At 41.9% G+C, this 26,299-nt stretch overlaps 1 protein-coding gene across 1 annotated transcript in view; it reads left to right on the forward strand.

Annotated features, from left to right (window-relative positions):
- The window catches only part of gjc1 (gap junction protein gamma 1), a 38,825-nt gene extending 12,526 nt beyond the window's left edge, over positions 1-26,299 (forward strand). The window contains exon 2 of the mRNA XM_029438018.1: positions 21,436-26,299. Within this exon, the coding sequence (XP_029293878.1) occupies positions 21,490-22,947 (1,458 nt within the window). The 5' untranslated portion in view covers positions 21,436-21,489 and the 3' untranslated portion in view covers positions 22,948-26,299. The remainder of the gene's footprint in view (positions 1-21,435) is intronic.

A 26,299-nucleotide genomic window follows, 5' to 3' on the forward strand; every position in this document is an offset into this window, starting at 1 on the left:
TATTTCTCTTCTTCTGCTTCCTACTTACTCACACCTGATTAAAAGGGGCATCAGGAAGAAAAATCAGTGAAAGTGTGGACAGATGAAGCTACAGCTGCTCTACAGTGTTAGTGCACAGGCTGGCATATGTTCAGGGATGCTGCCACCCAGGAGAACTACATAAATCTGAAGAAATATACATCACCAGTGACATACATCAGCAAAGGGGTTTATGATGTGGTGATCACAACAACAATAAAAATGCCTTTAGGTCAGGTGACAAGGAAGCATACCGCGCCGCCAGAGCTAGACTGAGAGCGGACATCAAGGAGGCAAAGCGGAGGCATCGCGAGAGACTGGAGAGAGACCTCAACATAAACAACACCAAAGATATGTAGCAGGCGATCCAGAAGATCACAGGCTACTAAAGCAGAAGCACCTTCGCTGTCAGCCTGGTCAGGAACCATCGGTACAGATCAGACTGCTGCACCTCGATGATCTTCCCTCAGGTCTTAACATTTCTTAATTAAAGCCAGTTTGTATATATCTAAGAGAGAGGGCGGGGGCAGCTGCTCAAACTGCAGACTGGTCCCCACAGGTGGACAAGAATATTGGTGTTGAAGTGAATCATTCACGTCAACGGCGAGGCTCAGTTACAGATTATCAAGGGTTCATGTCAGCAGCTTAACCCAAATAAAACCTTAATGAGAATATGGAGCTGCTCTGTGCATCGCGAGGCTGCATGTATGTGTGTTATATCACACGCATTCACGCCAACATGAGCCCTGAGCGCACAGACATCCCCGCCTCTTCCTCCACACAAGCTCAGCCAAAATCCCCTTCTCAGTGTGCAGTCACTGTGATGGTAAAGATGTCTCTACTTATCTGGAGTAAACAAGTTCAACTGCGGCTGGCAGTGGCATTTGGCCTCTGTGTGCTCCCCCTCCTGGCAGCACGTGTGTGTGCGGCACTGCTGCCATCGGACGCAGCAGCATGGAGATTGGATCGGGAAGTCAATGGTTGCTCCTCTTAGATGTCTGATTAAAACATCTCCGATGCCAAAAGCCACATTTCATTACACAATGCTAATTAATTTTTAGCAGGAAGTCATGCGTAATTTTAACTGATTGACTCATTGTCACACCCTAAATAGATGTCCACGACTCATGATGCTCTAAGTGCCAATTTCACGGTAGCTATAGGGGTGGAAGTAAAGCTATTAAGTAGTTTGAAGTGAAATGTCAGGTGCTAAGAATGGGACGACTTTAATAGGACAGCTGTTAATCAGTCACTCATTAGTGTTGTTGCATTGTACGACATCCTCAGGGACCTGTTGTGATTTACATTCTATTAATAGCTTACTTTGAGTCTGCATGTCATCTCAATGGTGAGCGTTGACATTGTCAGCCCTAACAAAGCAGTGGGAGATGAGCCCAGTTGGCAGGTCTCAGGTCTGCTTTGGCCCGAGACAATGAGCCTCACAGTAAAGCCAGGCTTCTGCAGAAGCAGCCTAATGCTCTTATGTCCCCCTTCATCTCGTTCCCTCTGTCCCGCTTTACCTCGCTTCACCCATTTGTCATTTCGCCATGCATCCCCAGTGTCTCTCCTCTCAGGTCTAGCTGAGCTCAGAGAGCCATTATTCACGGTCAGTCATAAATCACCAATCTAATCAGCTCCTGCACACATCAGCTGGCAGGGAAGTATCTCCAAGCACAAGAAATCCATCTCATCAATAAGTGAAGAAAGTTTTTGTGTGTGTGCGTGTAGTAATTGACCCTTGTGTTGAAGTCGGTAAATCTTTTGCTCTGCGGGGGGGGGGGGGGGTTACTCCCGCCTTCAACTGCTGGTTAGTTTGTTACACATCACTGCTGCCTCTCACTGAAAGCATACGAAACCCTGTATCAGAGAAGAGCAAGACGGTACGTGTGCACTGGGCCACACAAACACAACAATGTGATTTGTAAACTTACCATATTTATATTTTTGTCATAGCTAAATTGAAATTAAACATCATAATTTCATCCTCATTAGAAAACCATGAGCCTGAAGCTTGTCTGCAGCATAAAGTTGACAACAAATAGTGATTCATTAATTACTCGTCTTCTTCTTTTGTACTTGTTTTGCTGAGCTGAGATGAAGAGGTAAAGCTTTGTTCAGCCTTTCCTTCATTTTAGATTTGTCCTCTGAAGAATAAGATGCTACTTGCGGCTGTGATGAAAATGGAAACTCATTGGAAAATCAATAAAATATTTGAATTATACTCCACTATTTATGCTTTTTCCTGAGTTATTCATAAGGTCTTGCATAGCTTGATGCACAGTACAGTGCAGAACAATCCTTGCAGGTATCACCTCTCAAAAGAAGGTTTAAATCTTGGACACTAGTCTTCCCATGAACGTGCAGTCACAAGGGGGAGTCTTGAAATAAATTACGCAGAAAATATATACACATCTTTAAAACTTGGACAAATTTAGTTTGATCAAACAGTAAAGCCGTGTTTGGAGACTGTTATCTCTTCTCTGTTTGCTTCTCAGTGGCTGCCATGGACACTCTACACAGAGCTTCTATGTACACAAACACCGTTCCCAGTGCAAAGCTCCAGCATGTGAGACAGGACAAGGTTAAAGTGGTGCGTGAGTTATACGTGCAGAGTTTCAGGGGGCATATGGAGTTAAACTCTGAGGCGTTTGAGCTGCTGTTATATGCACATCTCTACAACTCATTCCACACTCTCTATTTAAATGTTTTGCTTCAGCACAGAACAAAAGAGACATTAGTGGAGCAGGGGGGTACACAGAGCTGAACTGGGGACCTCTTGATCTGCAGTCAAATGCTCTACCACTGAGCTAATGACATATTGTATGATTATACTGATTATTTCTGTTCTTTTATTATTTACTTTTAACATTTGAGATACTAGAAATGGGTCGGGACACCCCAAGGGGGTCACAAGATAAATCTGAGGGGTCACCAGACAATTAACAGATTTTTCAAACATTCATTTTGCATCATTTGCAACCGCTATCTGACCGCCTTAAGGTACGATTTAAAAGATATTTCCCTAATGATATTACAGCGCAAACAATGAGTTCAATTGTCCCTTCTTTTGAATCTGATTGCAATTATCCATGTGTGTAGTATAAACTGTCCAAAGTATAAACGTTGCTTCTGTGCAAAGAACACAGTCAGCTGAGATAAAGCAAAACATGACATTTTCAGACCGCGAGCTACAGATTCTGGCCGACAAGCTGCAGTGGCATTCCTCAAACCTTCAGGCAAGGAGTTTAAACGTGACAGAGAGAAACTGTATTTGGGATTTAAAATCCCACTCTGTCAGTACTGTTGGTGTTTTCAAATACACACCTTCAGACTGTGGAATAATAACAATAATAATATCCTACATTATCGTTAAAAAACTGCTTTGTGTTATGGTTAGGTTGTATTAACGGCCCACAGGCGTCGTATATAAACAGTATGTGACCTCCAGCTTTGAATGAACCATTATTCTCATCCAGTGGCATGTGATGTCTGTGATGTTTAAAGAGCATCTGTCCTTATGGTCCTTCGTGGATGACGATAAGGAGGTTTTGGAGAGGGGGATGGGGACGTAGAACAGTAGAGCGAGCAGGATATGGGAGGTTAGCGAAAGGGTGAGGGTGTTCTGGGATTTGTGGGGGCGGGTAGCGAGGGCCCACAGGGACGAAGGTGGGGGATGGTGAGGAAGGATACCAGTGTGCGGAGTCCCCCCGCTTTCTGATATAATAATACTTCTATACTGTAAGCTGGCTTGCGAGTGAGCTCCATTTTCTACCCTTAGTGTCGGGACTATGAATGGGGTTGTTGCATGAGAGCTTTGTCTCTGCACAGCCCTCAGTGCCATGGGCTGAAACAGGGCACGCCATTCATGCACTCTGTCCGATTTTGTCTCATTAGACTGTGGGCGCCATGCGTGTTTAGCTCCCTTTGTTTAGGTGTACATGCATGCCAGTTTGTTTCTATAGAGTGTGAGAATTGATTGCTTCGCTTGCAGGGGTTTCCTCTGCAACATATGTGTTCATCGTAGGTCGGTCAGCATCTGTATCCATGGTCTTTATTTTTCTGTGTGCTTTGACAGAGGACGACAAAGGATAAGACCTCATATCAGGGAAGGAGGGAGGGGACTACTCTCTCCAAATTCAGTCAAGATTTTCCCGCCCTCTGGCCAGTTGTGAAATCGACACACGCTTTGATACCCTCGTGTTCGCCTCGTACAAAGAACCGCCACTTACCGTGCGACCCTTATTCCAGAGCCTGCTCCGAATGCTTGACCCGGAAGCTTGGTTTTTTGTTTTCACTTCTTACAAATGTTGAACTGCGACATGCAGAGGGGGAATGAGTGTGTTTGAAACGCACCATCAGAGCTCTCCTCGGAGTCATCTCGCATCACCATTCTGCTCTTTGTATCTATCAGTCTTTCAGACAGCAGAATGGCCCCTACAGTGTAGACTGAGGCTGAAAGCTGCAGCTGCTGCACACGCTGAGCAGAGGCAAGGGACAGCACTCCCCCTGCTCCTCTACACACACACACACACACACACACACACACACACACACACACACACACACACACACACACATACACACACACACACACAGAGAGCTGCTCCTCCCTGTTTGTCTGATGTTTTGCTTTGCTTTAATAGCAAGACTGATGCCATTTAAATCTTTCGCTTCAATTCACTCAATGCAAATCCAGCTGCATAAGTGGGTTACCAAAGTCCTTTACAACACATAGGCGAGGACAGTGTATCCAGCAGGCCTATACAGCCAGTTCAACTCCATTTATTCTGATGTCAGATTTTCTATCTGATACATCAGCCAAGCGTGAACGATCGGTAGCGATGTGAAGATTGCTGAAATGTGTAATTTCTTTTACACACTGCTAAGATGATTACGCATTTCAAAATTAATGTGCACCCATTTTCTTTCCCAGAATTTCAATTAGCAGATTAACATTTCACGTCTCACGCGACCTTGGTACATTTGCATCGACTGGGTCGTGTGTTAGTAATGATAATGATTGTTATCAGGTGACATGTTTGTCTGCAGTGATTTCCTTAGTTGTCTTTACTGCGTAGATTTATTTGACAGCGTTTGTTAATATTTACTTTGCATGTCAGATATGATGCATTGTAAAAGCGACAGTATATAAAGAATAAATATTTATGTGACTGTGTTTCAAGATCCAGTACTTAATGTTTGATAGAAGATCAAGGTGATGAGTATCATTACACATTATTATCCTAGCTTGTTTGTTAAAATATTAATGTCTACTTTTGAATAACTCCTGATTGTTTAATAGAGCCTGCTTGTTTGCACATTTTGTTGTACACCTTCTTTATTGTATTGCATTAGCCCAGAGTTATATTTCAATATATTCTTTTATTGCCACCTTTAGGTTAGTAAAGCAAAATATCTGAAAACTTAAACACTTATTGTTGTGTTATGTATAAAGCATCATACTACACCCACAACTAAATACTTTTTTCATCTTTAATCATCCCATTTTGTGTCATATAAGCCCAGAAATACCACTTCCTGTGTTCACATACACATACATGAGCAAAAGCGGCATAAATCCAACTTGTACTCCAATTCCCACTCCTCATTTCACAGCACAAACAGACAGAGTAGACGACGACAATATTGGGAACCAGCTGTGGTATTTATACATATTTGGGATGTTATTCAAAGAAACCTTCCTCTCCTTCATCCGTCTTCCCTCTGCCCGGCTTTTCAGCTCCTGCGGTATTAAAGATACGCCGCTGTAAATGAAGTCATCCCTAATCCCGTATGTGCTGTATGGCCTTACTGACGAAGGCTCATAAAGGTGAAAGTGCTGTGTGATTTGTTGGATATTATTAGCATGGTAATAGGGTCTTAGAAGACAAAGAGAGAGAGAGGGAGCGGCACACGCTGTGCAATCAGGTGTGTGATATTTAGCAGCAGCAGCAGCCGCCTCAGGAACAGATCTGTCAGACAAGTGAACACACACTGTAATAAAAGACTGGCCACTTCCCTGGAGAATGTGAATAATATGCATAAAAATACCACACATGTACAGTAGTTTGCAAGTACACACATTCAGATGTTCAAACAAACATAAACACACACACACACACACACACACACACACACACACACACACACACACACACACACACACACACACCACACACATTCCCTCTGCCCTCTAAACCTGTCACCAAAGGCAAAGGTGCTCTGCACATGCACCTACACATGTAGACACACACACATCCACACGTCGGATACGCTCCATCCCTGCCTGAAGACACAACAAGAAACATCTAATTCTGAGTCACTCTCAGCCTGACTCACACCCAGGCACACACACACACACACACCCAGGCACACACACACACACACACACACAGAGCAGCTTTTTCCCTCAGGAGCACTTTGCTTTACCAATGCCCTTTAACTTGGTTACTAGAACAAATGTTTATCTTTAATTCATCATATATTGCATACGCTGACTAAGTCAATACACTCACACAAACACCGCCTTCATTCACACAAAGACCTTCTGACCCCTCCTCTTTCGGCCCCTTCCTCCCTCCTACTTATCCTCCTTCCTTCTCTAATGAGTCTCTGAGTGTGCAGGTGAGCCCGAGGAGCTGAAAGCTGTGTGCTTCCACGTGTGTGTGTGTGTGTGTGTGTCTTGGCATGCATGATAATGGACGATAACGTACACATGCTCACGGAGATGCCCCACCATCATTTCACTTCAGGTTAACTTGTCTCCTCGCCGCTAATTAGAGATGATAATCTTAAAGGCTGATGAGTTAAAGACTTTTTATGTAAAAGTATGAAATGAAGTGTGGCTTATTCCTGCTGCTGTCCATGTGATGGAGATACACACATCTCAAAGAACATTATGTAGTCATCTGTTTTGTGTGCCAATTAATTCTAGAGGGTTCCAAAGAAATGGTTAGGAGAATAAATGAAGTGCACACACTAATGCGGAGCAAGGACAAATTATTTATTACAAAGTATTATCAATTTTGTCTGTGCAAAAGGGAGAATTATGCAAGAAGAGGGTCTCCATTGCTGATGAGGGGGCATGCAGTTGACCTGGAGACTGCTTCATCTGCAGTCTAACGCTCTGCAACTGAGCTAAACCCCCTGAAACATAATTAAAATAGCTTCTTAGAGTTTCTATGTTAATGTTAGTGCTGGACAATCACTCAAATGTTTTAAACAGTTTACATTTACAAACAAATACTGTTTATATACAGTCAAATACAGCTGAAACACTGAGACAAACATGAGATACTGCCTTTAAGCACCTCAACTCTCAGCTTGTCTCTACATTATATACATATAAAGTTGTGTTACTGTAAATAAAACATGCTCAGTGTATTCACAAGCGAACAGACTGAACTAAGAGTTTGTGTTATGTTCTGAGCTATTACTACATAAGTGTGACAGCAACAACATAAGATGATATCAGTGTATGGTAAGGTGGTAGGATACAGGGCTCTTAATCTTATTTTGCAGAGTCTTTGGTCAATGAACTGAGTGAAGCCGAGATCAAAGTGAAGCAACATGCTCAGGATCTGTAGAGTTAATCAGCTCAGCACAATGCACAATGATAGACACTGACCTCAGAGCTGCAACAAGTCAAGGAGGAATCTTCTTCCCGTTCAATAGCATATCCAGTTTGACATTGTGGGTTCACTCATGAGCCTCTGTTTGTGTTTGGTAATGAATGTTTTGTCTCCATTCCCCCCGTGTTAATTATTTGCTCCATGCTAATTACAGAAAAAACTAATAAGGGTGGGACAGGAAAGTGGAAACCCACTTCCACCCATGATCATTGTAGAGGGGGTATAGCTCAGTGCTAGAGCATTTGACCCGCCTCCATTAAACCTCTTAAATAAAGCAGCTTCATTGAATTTTCAACCCAAAATCTATGTTGCATGAAGAAACAACCTGTAATTAACCTCACACTTTATAAATGTCTTAGTTTTCCCCTTTTCACATTGCAAAAAGACGGCATTTTGTTAGTGGACACCACTCGTTTGTCTTTTACAGCTCACTTGTTATGATGGTTTTCTTTACTAAAGTAGAGGAGTATTATTATCATTTCATTGTCTAGCTTTAGATAGTACTTATGTAGCCTAAGAAAGTAAAAGAATGTGCAAAAAAATGTTTTGAATCAAACAGAAACAACAGAAGTGTTTACTTATATACTCTAAATATAAAATAATAAATAATAATAAATAAAATAGTAGTTTTTCAAGAATTTAAAAACGTTGGTCATGGGTGGGTAATGATGCATGAGATCAATCAGTGGCAGGACGTGTGTGTGTGTGTGTGTGTGTGTGTGTGTCTGTGTGTGTGTGTGTGTGTGTGTGTGTGTGTGTGTGTGTCTAAATCTGTGTTTCTTGTGGTGTATAACTGACTGTGACTGTAATTTTAACTACCGGGTCAAACATGACAACACAAGGGTTAACTCTGGGTGCCCCCTTCTGAAACAATAAATGTCCACACACGCGTTTATGCATTTTCTTGCAGCCTAACAGCGCTGCAGCCCTTTTGTAGAGGCTGGAATGTCTCAAATGAAACTAGCAGGGATCCTGACATTGAGATTGAGAAACACAGGCACATATAACACAGAACATTATGTAACTTCACAGCCACAGGTGTCAAACTGTGTACTTGTGCGTTCTGAAAGTCTACAGGTTTCCGCTCCAGCCAGACACCACACACACACATGCACACACACACACCACACTGCAGGTGAGTGTGCTAATAAATCCCCCCCTCTGGCTACAGCACTAATCAGCGGGTGCGATTACACAGCACTAAATAAAATGATGGGAAACATGCTGTTTAACCTGCTGTGAGCACTTTGCATCAATATTGATTCACTGAAGTGGTTTTGTTCTGCAGATGCTCCTACATTTAATCAGACGATGATCCATAAAAGGGTAAACCGTTTCACGCAGAATTAATATTGCCTTGCAGCCGAGTTGAGTAGGCATTTTGGTTGGCCAGAACAGATATGTAATAATAAAACTAACTGATCCACGTCTCCATGACCTGTATATCTTCTGATCACTGAGCTGTTGTCCTGCACACATATAGTAGAACACTGTACTGTGAGATAACATCATAATAAGATCCTTTCTGGTGCAGAAGTACCTATATTTAAACAGGGGACATCTTGTTCTGTATGCAAACGGTTTACCACTGAGCTATACTGTGTGATTGTCATGAACTGCATGACATTTAAGCCTGACTTGAGATAAAGCTGTTTGTTTTGTATCGGTTAGTGAATGAACTTATTGACCTGCAGTGCTTTCTCACCGAGTCTGACTGCTTGGTTGTGGCTGCACTGACACAAAAACAGTGTTTATATAAGAAAAGCGGCCAGAGTTTAACAAGAGACCTCCTGATCTGCTGTCAAATGTTTGGCCAATGACTTATACCAGTGGCTCTAATTAGGCGATATGATGTCCACACATTCATTCCAATGGAAGCTGCTCAACAAACACAAATACCAAGAAGGTCTCTTGCTATGTGTTGGCTCTGTCCATGCTTTAGAGATGACGTCTTTCTCTGGCTTTATAAACAACACAAATATAACATTGTACATTTTACCCTGAACTGCCTCATTTCACAGCTTCATAGTTCAACAAAGACATCAGGAAGCGTCACCCAACTATGTCTGTCGCCGCTTTAATATTTACACCATGCACGTTGTTGACAGTAACAGTTACTCATGTGACTCTGTATGTGAAATATGCAGACTGCATCAAGACGGTCAGTTACTGTTTGACTAAACATTAGAACTGGAAGGAGATGTGGCTTACAGTTAACACCTCATTATTTGTGCTTTTACTCTCGTGATGTGATGCCTGTTGAAACTAGATATGGAAATCATTTCATCCAGTTTAAAGATTCGTAGTTTCTGATGTAGTGCGTTCTTTGTTCCCCTCCATCACCTTTCAAATGCACTTCAGTTTGAGCACAAGCGTTCACAAGGCAGCGCTCAGCATTGATTCTGTCTTCAGTTGAATCTGCTGCTAGTACAAGCTGTTACGTTCAGTAGAAAGTCTATATAAGCACAGTGCATAAAGTTAATATACAGGATATACCAGGAAATAACTGTGCTGCACGTCAGAGCTGCTAACAGCTAATGATTCAGTGCACCGGCTGAAGCTGGATGTTTGTGTGTAGTTTTATTTGTTGGAGTTTAGTCGGTCCTCAGGATGTTTACCATCAGGAACTGTCATTCGAATTGAACATGGTGTTGGTAAACTTGGACATTTTTAAGATGCAACTTTCCCAGGAAGTTGAACTTTTCCATGAAATCCCCATTTCATGATGACACTGCTGCCACAGGCTTACAGTTGTGCACATTCACAGCAACCCGTCAGTCTACAACTCGGAAAAAGAGAAGTTTCTGTATTAGCTTGAGTGGAACCGTATAAAATAGATGACTTGACGTCTTCTGACAAAACTGTCACTCAGGCCCCTTCTTAAAAGTGCTCTGATGTTTACATGGACGATACTCTGTCAAATGAGCCAGATTACTTTGGTTTATGCAGACAGGCTGAAGGATTATTGGAGCTATGAAGCCCCAATCTCCTCAATCCATCTAAGAGCAGTCTGTTTAATGACATGCTGATGTATACATATTTTTGAAGGCTGCTCTCAGAATATCAAATTTGACATTGTGAGAGTTGATAAGTTGGTGCAAATGTCAAGCAGTGAAACTGCTCTTATGTCGAGGAGCGGTACTATAAGAAAGGTTTCTTTGCAACTTAATCTTACATGATCCTTGGGGCGTCAAACTGCATGCATTATTAATATTTATGTATTTATATGTATTCTGTATGTAATCTTATGACATTTGTGCAATCACTTTAATACTGTTTTAAATAGTCCGAGTGTAAACATGATGAGCAGCAGTGATGGAACCCACTGAAGGTGTTTCTTTTTATCCCTAGGGAGATAATATACCACAGTTAGTTCTGAAATAAATATTATGACCACGATCAGATGATATCAGACTGTATCCAAAGTATCATTATTATTATTAATAATATTAATAATAATAAACTTTATTTATATAGCATTTTTCAAAGTGCTTTACAAGATTTCAAGTTGCAGACAAACAATGATTAAAAGAGTTTAAACATGATACAACTTTGAGCAAAGTAGCAACATAAGAGAAAAAGTACAACACATAAAAATAAAACCGATAATTTAAATGATCAATAAATAAAAACAGATGTAAGTGAAGGCCACAGAAGCAGTGAATATAAATTTGAAGAGGGATTTATAAGAGGATAAGGAGTCTGTGCTCCTCAGGTTCAGGTTGTTCCACCTTTATATACATGTATATGTATATATGTAATGTGAGAAGCTTTCAGTGGCCACCAGGCTACACACAGTCATGTCTACGTCTTGTCTCAGCTGTGTCTGATGAAGGATGAAGAGTTTATATTGCAGATTTGCACTGTGTCATTAACTCTGCTCTCCGTCGAATATATTGTCTCTGTGAGGAAGTCAGCAAATCATCTCATGTGTACACTAAACACATCGTACAACAGACAACAACAGCTTTCTAATGCTGCACTGAAGAGAAAAGAGATCATGATTATGAGCTGGCACTGAAATCTTAAGAGTTACTAGAGAGCAGCGTTATTGGTTATTAAAGAGTAGTCTCACTAACAGCTGATCATAACTGTGACACTATTCGCAGTAATCCTCAGCCGTACCATATGATATTAACACGGCTGCAGTTGTGTCCCAAATCCATAATACTAATTCCATACAATTTCCGCTGTATATTGCATCTTAGGAGGATAGTGTCCGTCAACAGCACACTACAAATCACAGAGAATAGCAACTAAGAACACAGAATAAATACTAAAGACTGCTTAGAATTGGTCTGTAGTTTGTATACATCAGTATAAGAGATGGTTGAGTCTGCAGAGACACACACATACATTAAAAAGGGAGCTTCCATTGTGATTTAACGTGCATTATTAACAAGGTAGAGTTTGCACACAGGAGAGACCCAGAACTGAGCTGTGCAGCTTTTTATGTGACTGTCAAACACTCATAGCCACATGGAAAAAGACCTTTAATCTGAGTGACATTGAATAGTTGTTAATATTCCTCTTTGGAACAAATATTGGAGCTAAATCCTCATCAAATCTTTTGCAATTTACTGAAAAAAATCTGTATGACTGACAACAGCGCTCAATAAAAGAATAACATCAAAGGGACGTCACATCATTCAAGGATATTACGAAGATGACACATTAAATAAAATACATTTCACCACTTATCATCTTCGCATTCATCAAAACAGAACGCGATAGCTGTACATTAAAGAAAAACATATTTAACAGAAGCTGTGGACTTTGAGCGACATGATAGGAATTTAAAGAGGATTTATTCTCTCTGATTTCTCAGCACATGATCTGTGAAATTTGAGGATCGCAATTGGTCCGCTCTGAGCAGAGAGATAAGAAAAGAGGCTGAGATAGCGCGCGGTACTAATTTCAGCAACCACCGCTGGTGAGTGGATTATCAAACGAACAACTTTTATTGTTCGTAGCGTTGCATGATTATGACTCTACGAGAGGGCATTAGAGAGGCAGCAGAGTGATGGAGGGTGGAGGGCATGCAGAGGCTGAAAGTGATGGAGGGGAGGGGGGGGGGGCATATATCTGCAGGCAGAAACTACAGCATGGGTGGTTGGCATCAAACATTTAGAAGGTCCAGATGATTATTTGGATGCTTCCCAACTTTTGTTTCAATGATTTAAAAGTGTCCTCTACGACTTTCTGTGTGAACTAGTGTTGTTGTTTTTATCTAGTTGGCAACTCGCCTTCTCTTAGAACCCCAAACTCTACTGGCATTCAAAACATGCAGCATGTTGGGCATCAATTATTTGTTTTGCTTTGACACATGCTTTGGACTTGGTATGAAACTCACGGCCAGTCTGAATAATACTGCGTGTATAGCTCTCTGAGGCACATACAGAACATTTATTTTAAGGTCATAAAGCAAATTATTTTACAATTCATCCGGGAGGGAATATGAATATCTGAAGCTAATCTTATGGCAATACATCCAATAGTTGAAGAAAACATTTTAGTGAAACCCACGAAGGTAAACCTCATGGTGGTGCTCGAGGAAAGGTCCGGGGATCACCAAGGTTATTAGGACACATCGTTTGGGAATAATAAATGTGTCAAATAAATGTCATTAGCAATCAAACCAACGGTGCAGAAAGTCATGTCAGTCTATATTGGCTAAAATAAACTTTTGTAAGTGCTCCATGCTACAGCAAACATAAGGTCTTTGGCATTTCCATATTGCACATTTGTGTTACTTATTGCTCAACATGTACCATTACTAATATATCTGCAATAAGCTAAAATGGCCGATATATTCAAATCTAAGGGGCAGAAAAGAAGTGGCTCGTGTGCACGGTCTCTGTGGAAGGCATTCATAGAGTTAAAGTCAGTTGTACACACAAGAAGTGACAGATAGTTAACAATGGAAAAGAGAGAGAGAAGCTTTAAAGCTCCTTTAAAGATCACATCCGCACAAGTGGGAGTTACAGAAATGATCAGACACAAACCCCCCCCCCCCTATCGACGTTTGAATGTTGTGAAGGGAGGGAGTTTCCGCAGACGTTTAACTGCAAAGTGTTTCTAAATGTATTTCCCATTTGCTCCATTGCCTCTTGTTGTTTTAGTTTGCGTTAGTAGCTGTAGTAACAGCCACTTTCGAGGCTGGAAATCTTCTCACTGGTTCTTATTCGTAGTTTGTTCCCGCTGAAATCTTGTTGAACAAACATATTACTTATTCTTTCTCATTCAACATTTCTTTTTCCTTTATGCAAACCTCTTTCTAGCTATATGTAGAGAAGCTTATTTAGGCTCTACTGGACTCCACAGGCTACATTACATGCACCATAACAGTGTGGAGGAAACATAAAGGCCAGACTTCTAATTGCTCCCCTTTCTTGAAAGCCTCTCCTTTCTATGTGCTCAGTGGCCAGAGGTCCAACAACGTCAATGAGTATCTTTTACCTCCAAAACCACATACTTTCTCTTCTGTCAGTCAGACTTCCCCCTCCCTTCACCCTTCCAAGGGGTATTAAAACCCCACCACCTCCTCCTCATCCTCACCATCAGCACACATACAAACACACACCCACCCCCAACCATGACCCAGTTTGAAAGGGGATGAGGGGGTAAGTGAGGACCATTTTGAGTACCACGGGGAGAGAGGCAAGATGCTCTGCCTCCCTCATTCCTCTCTCTTTCAGGAAGAGCTCACACTTGGTTAAGCACAGACATTGGCTCTTCATGAGAGAACGGCTGCAGAGCCGTGACTTTTGTTTTGAGTTTTTTGTTGTCTGGGATGCTGTTGTGGATTTTAGGTTAGGGCTGTTTGATGTCAGTCAAGGTTAAGGGGTATGAAGAGGAGACTAAGTGAGACGAAGAGACAGACATGAGGGCGCCTCAGGTTGAGAGACAAAGGACACAGTACCTGGTATCTGGGAGAGAAGGAGTAGAGTGAGTATGCTGCTTCATCACTTTCCTTTGCTGCTTGTTTGTTGTCTGCATGTGCTTGTGTTTTTGTATTTAATTCCTTGAAAGTGAAGACAAAGTAAATAATCTTTCATTTGTAACTAATTACTTCTATCAGGAAGCCCGACCTCTTGAGCGAAGGATAAATATTGACTCGGTCTGGCGACAGCGCAATCTCTCCCTGAACTTGTTTATACTCTCTTGTGGAACTAAATATGATTTAAAAGACAATTTACATGTATTATATCTCTGCATGAAGCTGAATAAAAGGCACAGATGCACACAGAGAGGCTGCTCCTGCCCAAGAGATTCCTCCTGGAACATATGGAACCAGTTCACCGGTGCGTTTCTCCCCTTCGGACACTGTTAATGAGGGAATTTTTAGTTTCCCATGAATACTGAGAGAGAAACGCTCCTTCTGAACCCGCCTCTCTCATGCAACATGAGGAAGAAGAGCTCATTCATCCATCTCAGCAAAGACTTCCTCGTCTCACAGGTCGAGGTTCACGTTTGACCACAATGTTTAGCAGTTTCTATTTTTATCGCTCTAGGTTTTTTGATTTGAACTCCTTCATGTCTCCCGCAACTCGTTTTATGAGCCAGAGGCCCAAGTTGGGGTGTGCTGTCTACTCAGACCCTTGGAATTCATCATTTATTTGTGTTTTATGGCCGCGTGCATTGATCACTCTGCAAGTAAGTTTCATTTCTGTGTCTGTGTAAATACATGCACCACACAATCTGGTAGAGATTAGTGTATGAAATGATTGTGATTAACAGCTCTGATAACCTTCATGTGGGTGAACTCAACTTAATGCAAAGTTACTCGTTGCATGCATGTTTTTAATCCCTTTAAGGACTTTTTTTTAAACAAATGTACTGCTCATAAAGAATAAAAACAGACAACCACAAAAATGGATAAGAAATCCATTTTTAGCTGTGCTTAATTCTTTTTTGTTGGATGATTTGAATATATGAGTGACTAACAAAGGAGCTTATCCTGCCATTTAGATAAGGAGAAGGGGAACCACATTATACGAAACCCCCTGTGCTTTTTAAGCCGAGCATTTGCTGGCGGTCGTTCTTCCACGCGGCGCTGTTATAGTGGTTATCTCCACTCACATCGTGACTTCACAAGCGAGAGGCTGGTGACCTTTTTCTGACATGAATTTGTTGGTTTTATATGGTGTCTCTTGGTATCACAACAGCTATGATTTAACCCACATATGACGATCCAGGGGGTTATCATGCACAGATGTCCGGCCATGCAACCGTGTGAGCAGATTAGTTTGGTCTGTGTGGGACAAGTTGGAAGCTCGGAGGGGCATCAGTGAAGCCTGAAGTGAAGAGTATGCCGCTGGTAGAACAGAGGGAGAGGGCACTGTGGCAATGACCCTTAAATAAAGACAGTCAGAGGAACATCGGCCCTAAAAGAACACGCTCAGAGGTCCCAGTCGGTTGTCTCATAGCTTTTGTTATGTGTGTTTTCTTTAGGGGAAGCATTTGTGTTCCTGGTGACTTGCTCATTTGTGAAATTGTGATATTATTTTAGACATTAAGATCATCTCTCGTTGGCTTGGTGTTACACTGATATCAGATGGCTCAGATTAGGCAAAAATTGTGTTTTTATCTCATCTTAATTGTCATCTACATTGTCCATTTTTCAGAATACATAAAAAAAAAATGTGATTAAACTTTAGAAAACCGGCAAAGTAAACCTCTGCCCGCACGGCAGTGCTTTATAGTCGGCAGTGAAGACTGCTTCACACTCTGCCGCCCACAAGTTTGGGACTGGCTTTGGTCACCAATTAAATTTTTGTTGAGGATTTCTGTTTATGTAAAATGTAAAAATGTGGCCTCCTCACACAGGGAGGAAGATATTTGTGAAGCAAGCAGTCTAATTAACCTTCTGTCTTCGTCCCATCTCTGCCCCAATGCCGTACACAACATTTGAATTGGCATTAGTGACTGTTGAATATATTCAGTTATTCATTCCTTTTTATTTTTATGTGGATAATTAAACCTCATCTCTAGATTTACATACTCTAGATTTATTTATGAGCCCAAAATATATGCAAAATAAACATGTGTTTTTTCTTGGATGAAATCTGACATCTTGCCACAAAAAAGAGATTTCTCTCTCAATTTTTGCACATTTGACACGTGTGAAATTACAGCTCATAATTAACCTGGTAATACCATCAAAGAGTGACCATTAGAATGTTACTTTTGCTTTCTAGTGTCGCGCTGAATGAGAATGATTAAAACATAATGATAATGTTTTAATATTCAAGCCAGTCCCTCATGCAACATTCATGCTTGAGGTGCTACACCGAGAGACAGTTAGAAATAGACTTAGCACATAAGAACTTGTAGCAGCACTAAAGCAAAAAATAAACTTGATAATATAATATGTGGCAATTAGGTACTAACTGCATATGACACTTGTAAACAGATACAAAGTTTGTATGACTTAATGTAACATTGAGAGATTAGATGCTTTGTGCCACTGAGCACTGTACACATTACATAATTAAAGGAGAAACTTTAAGTCCACATGAGGAGTGTTTTAACGGCAGCAAATCATCAGGATCACGGCAACATCATTCTTAGCTGTAGGAAGCTGTTTACAATCTCTTTAAAAACACTAGATCTAATTGATCATTAGCATGATGGTGAACCAGTAAATGTTCTGTACTGACATTCATGTTCTGCAGGAGGAAAAGTACATGTGTGCTGTGAGCTGATGGATAGCGGCTGACGCATCTGTACGGATGTTGGACTCTGGATGAGTACTGCATGAGATTAACAGAAAAGCAGAAAACATAATAATACGAGAAATACAATTATACAATAACTGCAATAATTACTTTCCATGCAGCAAACACAAATAATTGATATTTTGCACAATAATGGTTTTGCGTAGCAGAATAATACATTTTATTTGTCTATAATTGTATATGTTTGTATGCTTCACTTGATTAAAGTTCATCCAGAGGCAAATAAATCTTATACCCTGACATACACTCATTAGAGCTTTTTTTCCTACCATTTACAGCACGTTCATTATCTAAACTGCCCGTGGTGGCCTGTGTTTAATATGAATGTGGCTTTGTGAGTGTGTGTGTGTGTGTGTGTGTGTGTGTGTGTGTGTGTTTATACATGCATCTGCATATATCAAAGCCAAGAGGCTGCAGACAGAAAAAGAAAGAACCTTTTTAAATTTTAAATTCCCCTTCATTAAAAGTGCAGTTTAACACAGAGAGACTTCAGCATCAACATCATGACCTCTGACCTCTGTGTGTCCTCCGCCTTGTCTCGCATAATGTCCTCAGTGAATCCTTTGCATTGCACATTTGGATATTTGCACTCACGCATGTGCAAAGTTGTATTTTATAGTTGGTATTACTACTGAAATGTGTAAATGTTAAATTGTCATGTACTGTAAAAATTCCACCTACGTTTTTTATCTTTAATAATATTTTTTAACTCTAATTTATTTGCTTACTATTTGCCAATGGCCTTTTTAACACAGCCATACTGCATTTCATTGCACATTTTCTATGACTATGTACTTCAGAAATGTGCCAAAATGTTGCTTTCAAAAGATCATGAAACTACTTATACTACTAATTGTTTATGTGCAGAATTTGAAATATATTGCGCAATAGAAAGAAAATCACTGTAAAAACTTTTAAAATCCCGATCTCAAAGGCTTTCTCCATGTAACTGGTTAAATTAAATGCAATGTTAATGTTTATATACACCACTTGTGCTTTAAAGTTAGTGTTTTAAAGTCAAAAGAAGTAACTGATGGTGTTGATGAAATGTGACATACAGAAACCACGACCTGGCACACCTGTTATGTACTTTCACCTGTTGCTACACAGGACTTCCCTTGATGATGTATTCAGTTACAGCACATCTCCAGGTTACACAATTACAACCCTCGTTCACCTGCAGTGGTCCCCCGCACGGGTCGGGGTATGTTCCGTGCTGGACTCATTCTCCTGGTGTCCCTCCCAACCCCGGGGCCCTCCAGCTGGAGCGATGTGTTCACAGGATGAGTCAGTACCGTGGAAGAGAAGCACCTCAGTTAACCCCAGTGTTCCTCATGGTGATGCCGAGTTTGCGTACAGGGACATTGTGGCTCTACTCCGCATGGTTTTTGAGGATGTTGCATGTGTGTGTGTGTGTGTGTGTGTGTGTGTGTGTGTGTGTGTGTGTGTGTGTGTGTGTCTGCCCATCTGTGTGTCTGTGTATCTAGTATATCAGGATGTGAGTCTCTGTGGATCCCGAGGGGTGACTGAGGGGATCCCTCCAGTGACGCTAACTGTATTAGTATCTGCCTGATTGAATCAGTGTGTGAGGTCGTGACGTGGAGAGTTCACCCCTTAGGAACTGATCTTGTTGACCTTTGACCTTGTACTGTTTTGGAAGGGCTATGAGCTATATCATGGGCTCAGATGTGTCAGAGAGACTGATAGTTTGATGACCTGTGATTACACACTCATGACTTTTTGGGCTGTTGGCTACAGAGCCATTTATCCTGAATGTTATTCCCTTTCTAAGTCTCCTATTATATAAAGTCACAGTGGGATTACTCTGAAGGGAGTTTTACTTAACCAAAGTCTGTTGTGCTTTTTGATGTTTTCATGTGTGACATGATTTCCACCAATTTGCTGTTCATCGTTTATATCACAGTAACAGACAGATAGCCTGCTTGCTGTGTCTGCGAGGTGCTATTCGGGAGGCTGACTCACCCTAATGCACTGAGTCAGCTTCTTACACCTAACTGCCCTACTATCTCCCGCAGACACAAATTGGATGAGAAAGCAAAATGCCAGGTTATATGTGTCTGAGGTAGCAGGAGTATTAAGCTCAGTCACACGGCTGGAGCGTCTCTCCTGGTTAGGAGGGAGTATTACAGTTTCTGGTGCACAAACTCCCTAAGAACACTGCAAAGTAAATACAAGGCATTATCAAAGGACACTTTGAAGTTCCTCTATGCCTTGTGAATGTGCAAGGATTGTTTTCAGCGGGTTTCAAACTAAAAAAGATTGCATTAAATTAAAGTCTCAGAAAATATGACTCTTTTGAAAACTATTTGGAAGTTTTTCTGAACATTATGAAATGAAAAACAACTCTGACCTACTAAATCCTAATTCTAATAGAGATCCCAGTTTCCAAAAAATACCAAATACGTCTGAAATATTTCAATTTCATCAATGATGCAACCACAAAAGCATTTCACTCAGTGTAAACATAAAGAGCTGGAACATATACACAGAACTTACAAGAAAGAGTAGAGGTCGCGCACTGAATCTGGTTATTATTATCGAAAGAACAACTGTGCCGCACAGTAAGAGTTATGTAAAGAAATGCAATGATGTAATGCTGGAAAAGTCAGACGGAGCTCGTTCATGGAAGGACACTGCTATGACTCCATGTGCTTGTGGCAGTCTCTCGCTCCGCTCCGGCCATTTGCTGCTTACTCATACATGTCGGTCACAGACGCTCTCAGTTAGCACTCTCACAAGGACTCAAGCGCTTAGTCTGATCGTACACATGTTATGGCCTCTCACTGTGTGTGGGTAATATGGAGTGTGCATGTACACACAAAGGATTCCTGACATCTACCTCCTGTGTCCCAGTCGTGTCCTTATATAGTCAGAGTGATCAATATGACACATGTTTCATCGCAAGCCTTCTTCAAAACATTCACGCCCTCTCTGCTCCTACTGGAGAGACAAAGCAGAGGGCTGAGAGCTCCTGTTGGTCTCCGCCAGCTAAATTTTCCCTCTCGTCGCAGCTGCAGCTCACGCCGACTAAGCTCTCAACCTGCTTGGTAAGGATATCGTCCCTGGAAGCCCTTTAAACCCCAAACTAAGCTAGTATTCATGGTGCGATTTTCCTCTCAGTCTAGCTGACAATAAGCCATGCGCTATGGCGGCTTCATAAGGGGGAGCGTTCTGTGGAGGTGTCACACTCATACCCCAAAGCCGCCCTATGGGACAGCAGTGTTTGGGTTCAGCTCCACTGCCTGAGCTAATGTGGGTCTGCTGTCTGACTCCCCGCTCCAACGGTTTGTGCCCGGCCACCTGCTGATTCTGCTGGTTTGGATGGACTGCCTGGAGCCCAGACCTAACCTACATAGGCAACATGTCCCTCTTCCTAAACTGTGCCCAAATGCACACACACACACACGCACACACACACACACACACACACACATGCACAGCACAATACTATTTACCTCCCAACCAGAACAAACCAGTCAAGTTAATACAATCCTGAAAACTGCACCTCACACAGAAGAAGGCTCACTAAGAGGATTTATTCTTCAAAAAGAGATAGGCTGTTAAATAAAGTCAGTGTGTATTTGACGATAGCAAATTCTCTATTTGGATTATTTCGCCTCCTTCTCAGTGCTGCTTGATGGTATTTTTTAATACCGATATCCTCTTTTGGTCTTCTAATTCTGTAAAAATTCCCGAACTTAAAAGCAACCTCACTGTGACACTGAGCCCAGAATGCGTGTATGCTGCAAAAAGCAACAGATCAAATTAAGTATTTATCGATTGCCTGAGCTCAGAGAAGAACACTTATTTTAATTAAGGCAATTATTATGTCACCCCTTTTCCCATTTTGCGACAGGATTTAGAGAACTAATGCTAATACCACAGGAATAAAAGCCTAAAAAATCGCACTACTTGCTTTGATCACGTTTTGAAATGTGCATTTACTGTGAACATACTGTGAACTCATAATGTCTTCCTTTTTCTCCCTCTTGTCTTCCCCTTTCCTCCTCCTTTACGTTCTCCAGAGTCTGTGAAAAGGTGAGAGAGGGACACTGTCTGCCCCACTGTCCAGCGACACCATGAGCTGGAGCTTCCTCACGCGGCTGCTGGAGGAGATCCACAACCACTCCACCTTCGTGGGGAAGCTGTGGCTCACCGTGCTCATCGTCTTCCGGATTGTTCTCACTGCCGTTGGGGGAGAGTCCATCTACTACGACGAACAGAGCAAATTTGTCTGCAACTCAGGACAGCCGGGCTGCGAGAATGTCTGTTACGATGCCTTTGCCCCTCTATCTCATGTTCGCTTCTGGGTCTTCCAGATCATCTTGGTTGCGATGCCTTCTCTCATGTACATGGGCTATGCTATCAACAAGATTGCACGATTGGATGAAGCCAAAGGAGGAGGTGGCTCTGCTGCAGTTAGAACAGGAGGAGGGGGCTACACGCACAGGAAGCCCAGGAAAATCTGCTTTGGAGCAAGGCAGCACCGGGGCATCGAGGAGACCGAAGAGGATCAGGAGGATGATCCCATGATTTATGAGGTGCCAGAGATCGAGCCGCCAAAAAGGCCGCGAGACCCATTGCAACCAACACCCAGACCCAAAATCCGGCATGATGGGCGCAAGCGTATAAGAGATGAGGGGCTGATGCGGGTTTACGTTTTGCAACTGGTGATTCGTACACTGCTAGAAGCAGGCTTCCTTGCAGGCCAGTATTTGCTGTATGGTTTCCGTGTGATGCCCGTGTTCGTTTGCTCGGGGAAACCTTGTCCCCACAGCGTTGATTGCTTTGTGTCGCGGCCTACAGAGAAGACCATCTTCCTGCGCATCATGTATGGTGTGACTGTCCTCTGCCTCACGCTCAATGTTTGGGAGATGCTCCATTTGGGGATTGGTACCATTTGTGACATTCTTCGCCGTCGGCGTTGCCCACCTCCGGAGGATGAGTACCAGTTGGGATTGCTGGGCACCAATGGGGGAGTGGAGGGCTCAGTAGGGGGGACAGGGCCTGAGGCAGGCTCTGAGGGAGGGGTGGGTGGAGATGGGGCGGCGGATTACGTGGGTTACCCCTTCTCATGGAACACCCCATCAGCTCCACCTGGCTACAACATTGTGGTAAAGCCAGAGCAGATGCCATACACGGACCTTAGCAACGCTAAGATGGCATGCAAGCAGAACCGGGCAAACATTGCCCAAGAGGAGCAGCAGCAATTTGGTAGCAATGAGGATAACTTTCCTACTGGAGGCGAGGCCCGCGTGGCTTTAAACAAAGACATGATCCAGCAAGCTCATGAGCAACTGGAGGCGGCCATCCAGGCCTACAGTCAGCAGCACCGGGCAGAGGAGCAGCTTGGGGACAACCAGGACGATAAGCCCCAAAGTAATATCATCCAGGCACAACCTCAGCCACAGCCTCAGCCTCAGAAAGAACGAAAGCATAGATTCAAGCATGGGAAAGGAGGCAGCAGTGGAGGATGCAGTAGCAGCAACAGCAGCAGTAGCAAATCGGGAGAGGGCAAGCCCTCTGTATGGATTTAACCCCTCAAACAGTGACATGTATTGAGATCATGTATATATTAGATACTGGATGATGAGTTGTTGCAATCTTCCTTGGATATTTAAACACCACTGTGCCTTAAAGAATCCTGCAAGCTGGAGAAGATGTGTGTTTGTGTAATAAGGTGTGTAAAAAAAAATGTGATTTTGCAGCTGACAATTGTTTTGTCTGGGCTATCACGGTTTAACTTGAAACATCACACCAACACAAACTGTAGGCTACAGTCTGTCGTTTACATGTCTCCTCAAGTCCTGAAGCAGATTATTGTCCTCTGTTGTCGTCCCGTTCATCCTTTCTTAGGGATTTGAACTTTGGAAAATTACTGAATGATAATGAGGTCTGTTGCAAATCAGATTGATCCCAGATTTGGCCTAGCTCAATTTCTGGCCGCTCCTCTGCAAAGACACTGTCTACATAAATACATTGGCATCCTAATTCTTTGGACATCAAAATGAAGTATCAATAAGGCAAAGGGATGACATGTCATCACTAGGTTCTGGCAAGTTAAAGCAGTGACTCCGTACTGTAACGGCGTTGTCAAGGAACGTTATAACAACGTAAATGCAATAAAATGATACATCACTCAATGGCCGCGTATAAAGCAGAGACTTTATAATGCAGTGAGAACATCTCCTTCCTGAAGGCTGTGTCATGTCAGTCATGTTCATGTGTCTGCTTTCTCTCCAGTGGCCATCACATTGTTATGTTGCTGTGAATTTGCATTTGGCAGTGTGTTTGTTTATGTTTCCTGTTATTATTATGTTTTTTTAATGATAACTTATACACCAGCTGCTGCTCAGAACCGATGAGTACAGCGGGTGGCTTTTTTTTATTATCTGGCATTTCTTGAGATTTCTTTTTTCTTTTTTAACAAGGTGCATAAGCAATCCAGTTGTTATACCTTACTCTTCGACTTCTCAGTTTCTCTCTCTGGCTCTTCATGGCTATTAAACAAGGCTGCTCAACGCTCCACTGCTGTTTCATCTGCCTTGTAGTTGAGTGCCCCCTGGTGGTATCTTCTACAGGGCTTCCTTTATTGGGGGAGTAGATACCAGTTGCCAATGCTACCTGCATCCAGCAACACCTTTACCAGCCGTAGTGTTACTTTTCTATTGACGAGCCTTGTGTCAGTTAAGTCTTCTCAGTTCACTGTTAGAAGCACAAGGCTGCACTATCACCACGTTGTAATGGAAAAGGTTTAAAGCCATTACTATAATATAGTGAGACCAAACACTGTTTGTGTGATGCAAGTGTCAGTGCCAAGATTTTATGCTACGCTACCATGAAGCCTGGTTGTTTGTAGCTTTGGAATACTGCGGCCATGCTACTCCAATTGTGGAATAATGCCTACGTGAGACCAACCCTTTTGTAAAAGTCACTTGTTTTTTGTATTACAGTATGTGTTTTGTTTTTCGGAATGGGATTTAAAATAGAAAAAAATCCCAAATGGAGTTGATTTTTATGTTCGATCGAGTGTTTTATATGAAAACACTCTTTTTTTTCAATAAAATGTTTTGTAAAATACAGAAAAAGAAGTTCTTAACGATGAATTAGTTGTATGGATATTTATGGTTATTGTGTTTTAAATTGCCTTCAAATTGTAAAAAAATGTGAAATATGACATAGTATATTTTTATAATATGTCGGCTACAGTGACTTATTAATGTAAAGAAAAAAAGCCAGACTTTTCCCTGTATGTTACAGTATCAGTACTTAATGTATGTGCAACCCTCTGGGCTGTGTGTTTTTTTTAAATTTATTTTTAGTGTTACTCCTCTTCCAACGTTGTCCTGAGATCTGCTGAACAGCTGTGTGTGGAGACAAACTGATGGGATCAGTTGGGGAAAGGACATGACGTGCCAAATTATTCAAACCATTCCAGGCTTTGCCCACAGTGGCTTTCCAAACAAGCCACAGTTCATTTCATGACAAAATTGGGAGGGGGAGAAAATCTGAAAAGCTTGTTCAATATGTTCTTGAATTAATTCATCTTGTGTGAAGGAGCTGAGACTTTCCCAGAAAACCATCATGTGAAGTTGTGAGGCTGGACATTGTGACGTGGCTTCCTTCACATAAACACAATGCAACAGGGTGCTCGAGTGGAAAGAGTCTTTCTGATTAGTTGGCTCCACATGTATGTTCAACAAGCCGGCCAGCAGCAGACATAAATCATCAGAAGTACTTCAGCTGCTCTCCAGAGCAGTGATTGACACTGGTTCCACTGACATCCCATTAAGCCACAGGTGATTTACTGAGAGTTTCCCAGTGAGTGTCAGTCTCCTCCCCTGAAGGCCAATCAGCTCTCATTACATCACTCTCTTGTGAGCAAAGTTTCTCAACTAAAGTATTTACTGCGTGACGTTGAAGAGAAAGAAACAAACTGAAGTATATATAATGCATGACAGGCAGCTTGCAGTGGGAGCCACTAGAGGGCGACTTCCTGTCAAAGCGTGGAGCCCTTCAGAGAGTGAAAAGGGGCGTTTTGAGGAGGTGCCATGAAGGTACTGAAAGACCCCATCTGCTCAGAGTTTGCATGAATGGTAGCTTGGCCTTACATCTCCACAAGTATTCTAGGTTATGTGGCTCAGACGTGTCTGTTTTAGGGGAAAGAAAGGAATTCAAGCTGCTATCCAGGTCAAAAGAGTTACCCTGTGGCGCAGTTATGTATTTGTGTCGCCTTGTTCTCTTTTATCTATTGAGTGACAAAGAAAGTGAAAAAAGAAACAAAGTATGGTCGCTGGACAGAAATGGCTTTTTACATACCTACCAAAAACAAAACATGACATAAAATCACCTTAATTTGAGATATATTTCACTTGACAACGACAATATGCATTTGAGGACCCTTAAAGACACACTTTGGAGATGACAGCTATTTAATTAAAGTATCCCTCATACCTGGCAGCTGAAGGAATTATAAGTGAACGCATGTGGCACCGTTGTTGTATCAGAAGTCTTTTGTGGGTCTATTTATCAGGAATACCACAATGTCCACCCTCAGCATCTGTTTGTCGATGTAAAACAAAGTATATGTTCAGGAGAAAGACTGTAGTGTTTCCCTACATGTTTCTTATAGTCAACCATGTGGGATGTTGCAATAACATTTGTTGTATTACAGTACAAACTCTGATTCATACATGCATTTGTGTGTTTTTCTATAACTTTTGTAAAATGTACATTTCTTTGAGTGCCATTCTGGTAACCCGTGGGAAAGATGTGTTTTTCATATTCTTTAATGAACACATTTGCATGTGAAAAGACCTATTTTCATACAACAATAAATCAGAAATGCATATTGAATAAAGTCTCAGCATCTTTTGTTTGAGCTCCGCA

The sequence above is a fragment of the Cottoperca gobio genome, chromosome 8 (genome assembly GCF_900634415.1).
Source record: "Cottoperca gobio chromosome 8, fCotGob3.1, whole genome shotgun sequence".
In the NCBI taxonomy this organism is placed as follows: Eukaryota; Metazoa; Chordata; class Actinopteri; order Perciformes; family Bovichtidae; genus Cottoperca; species Cottoperca gobio.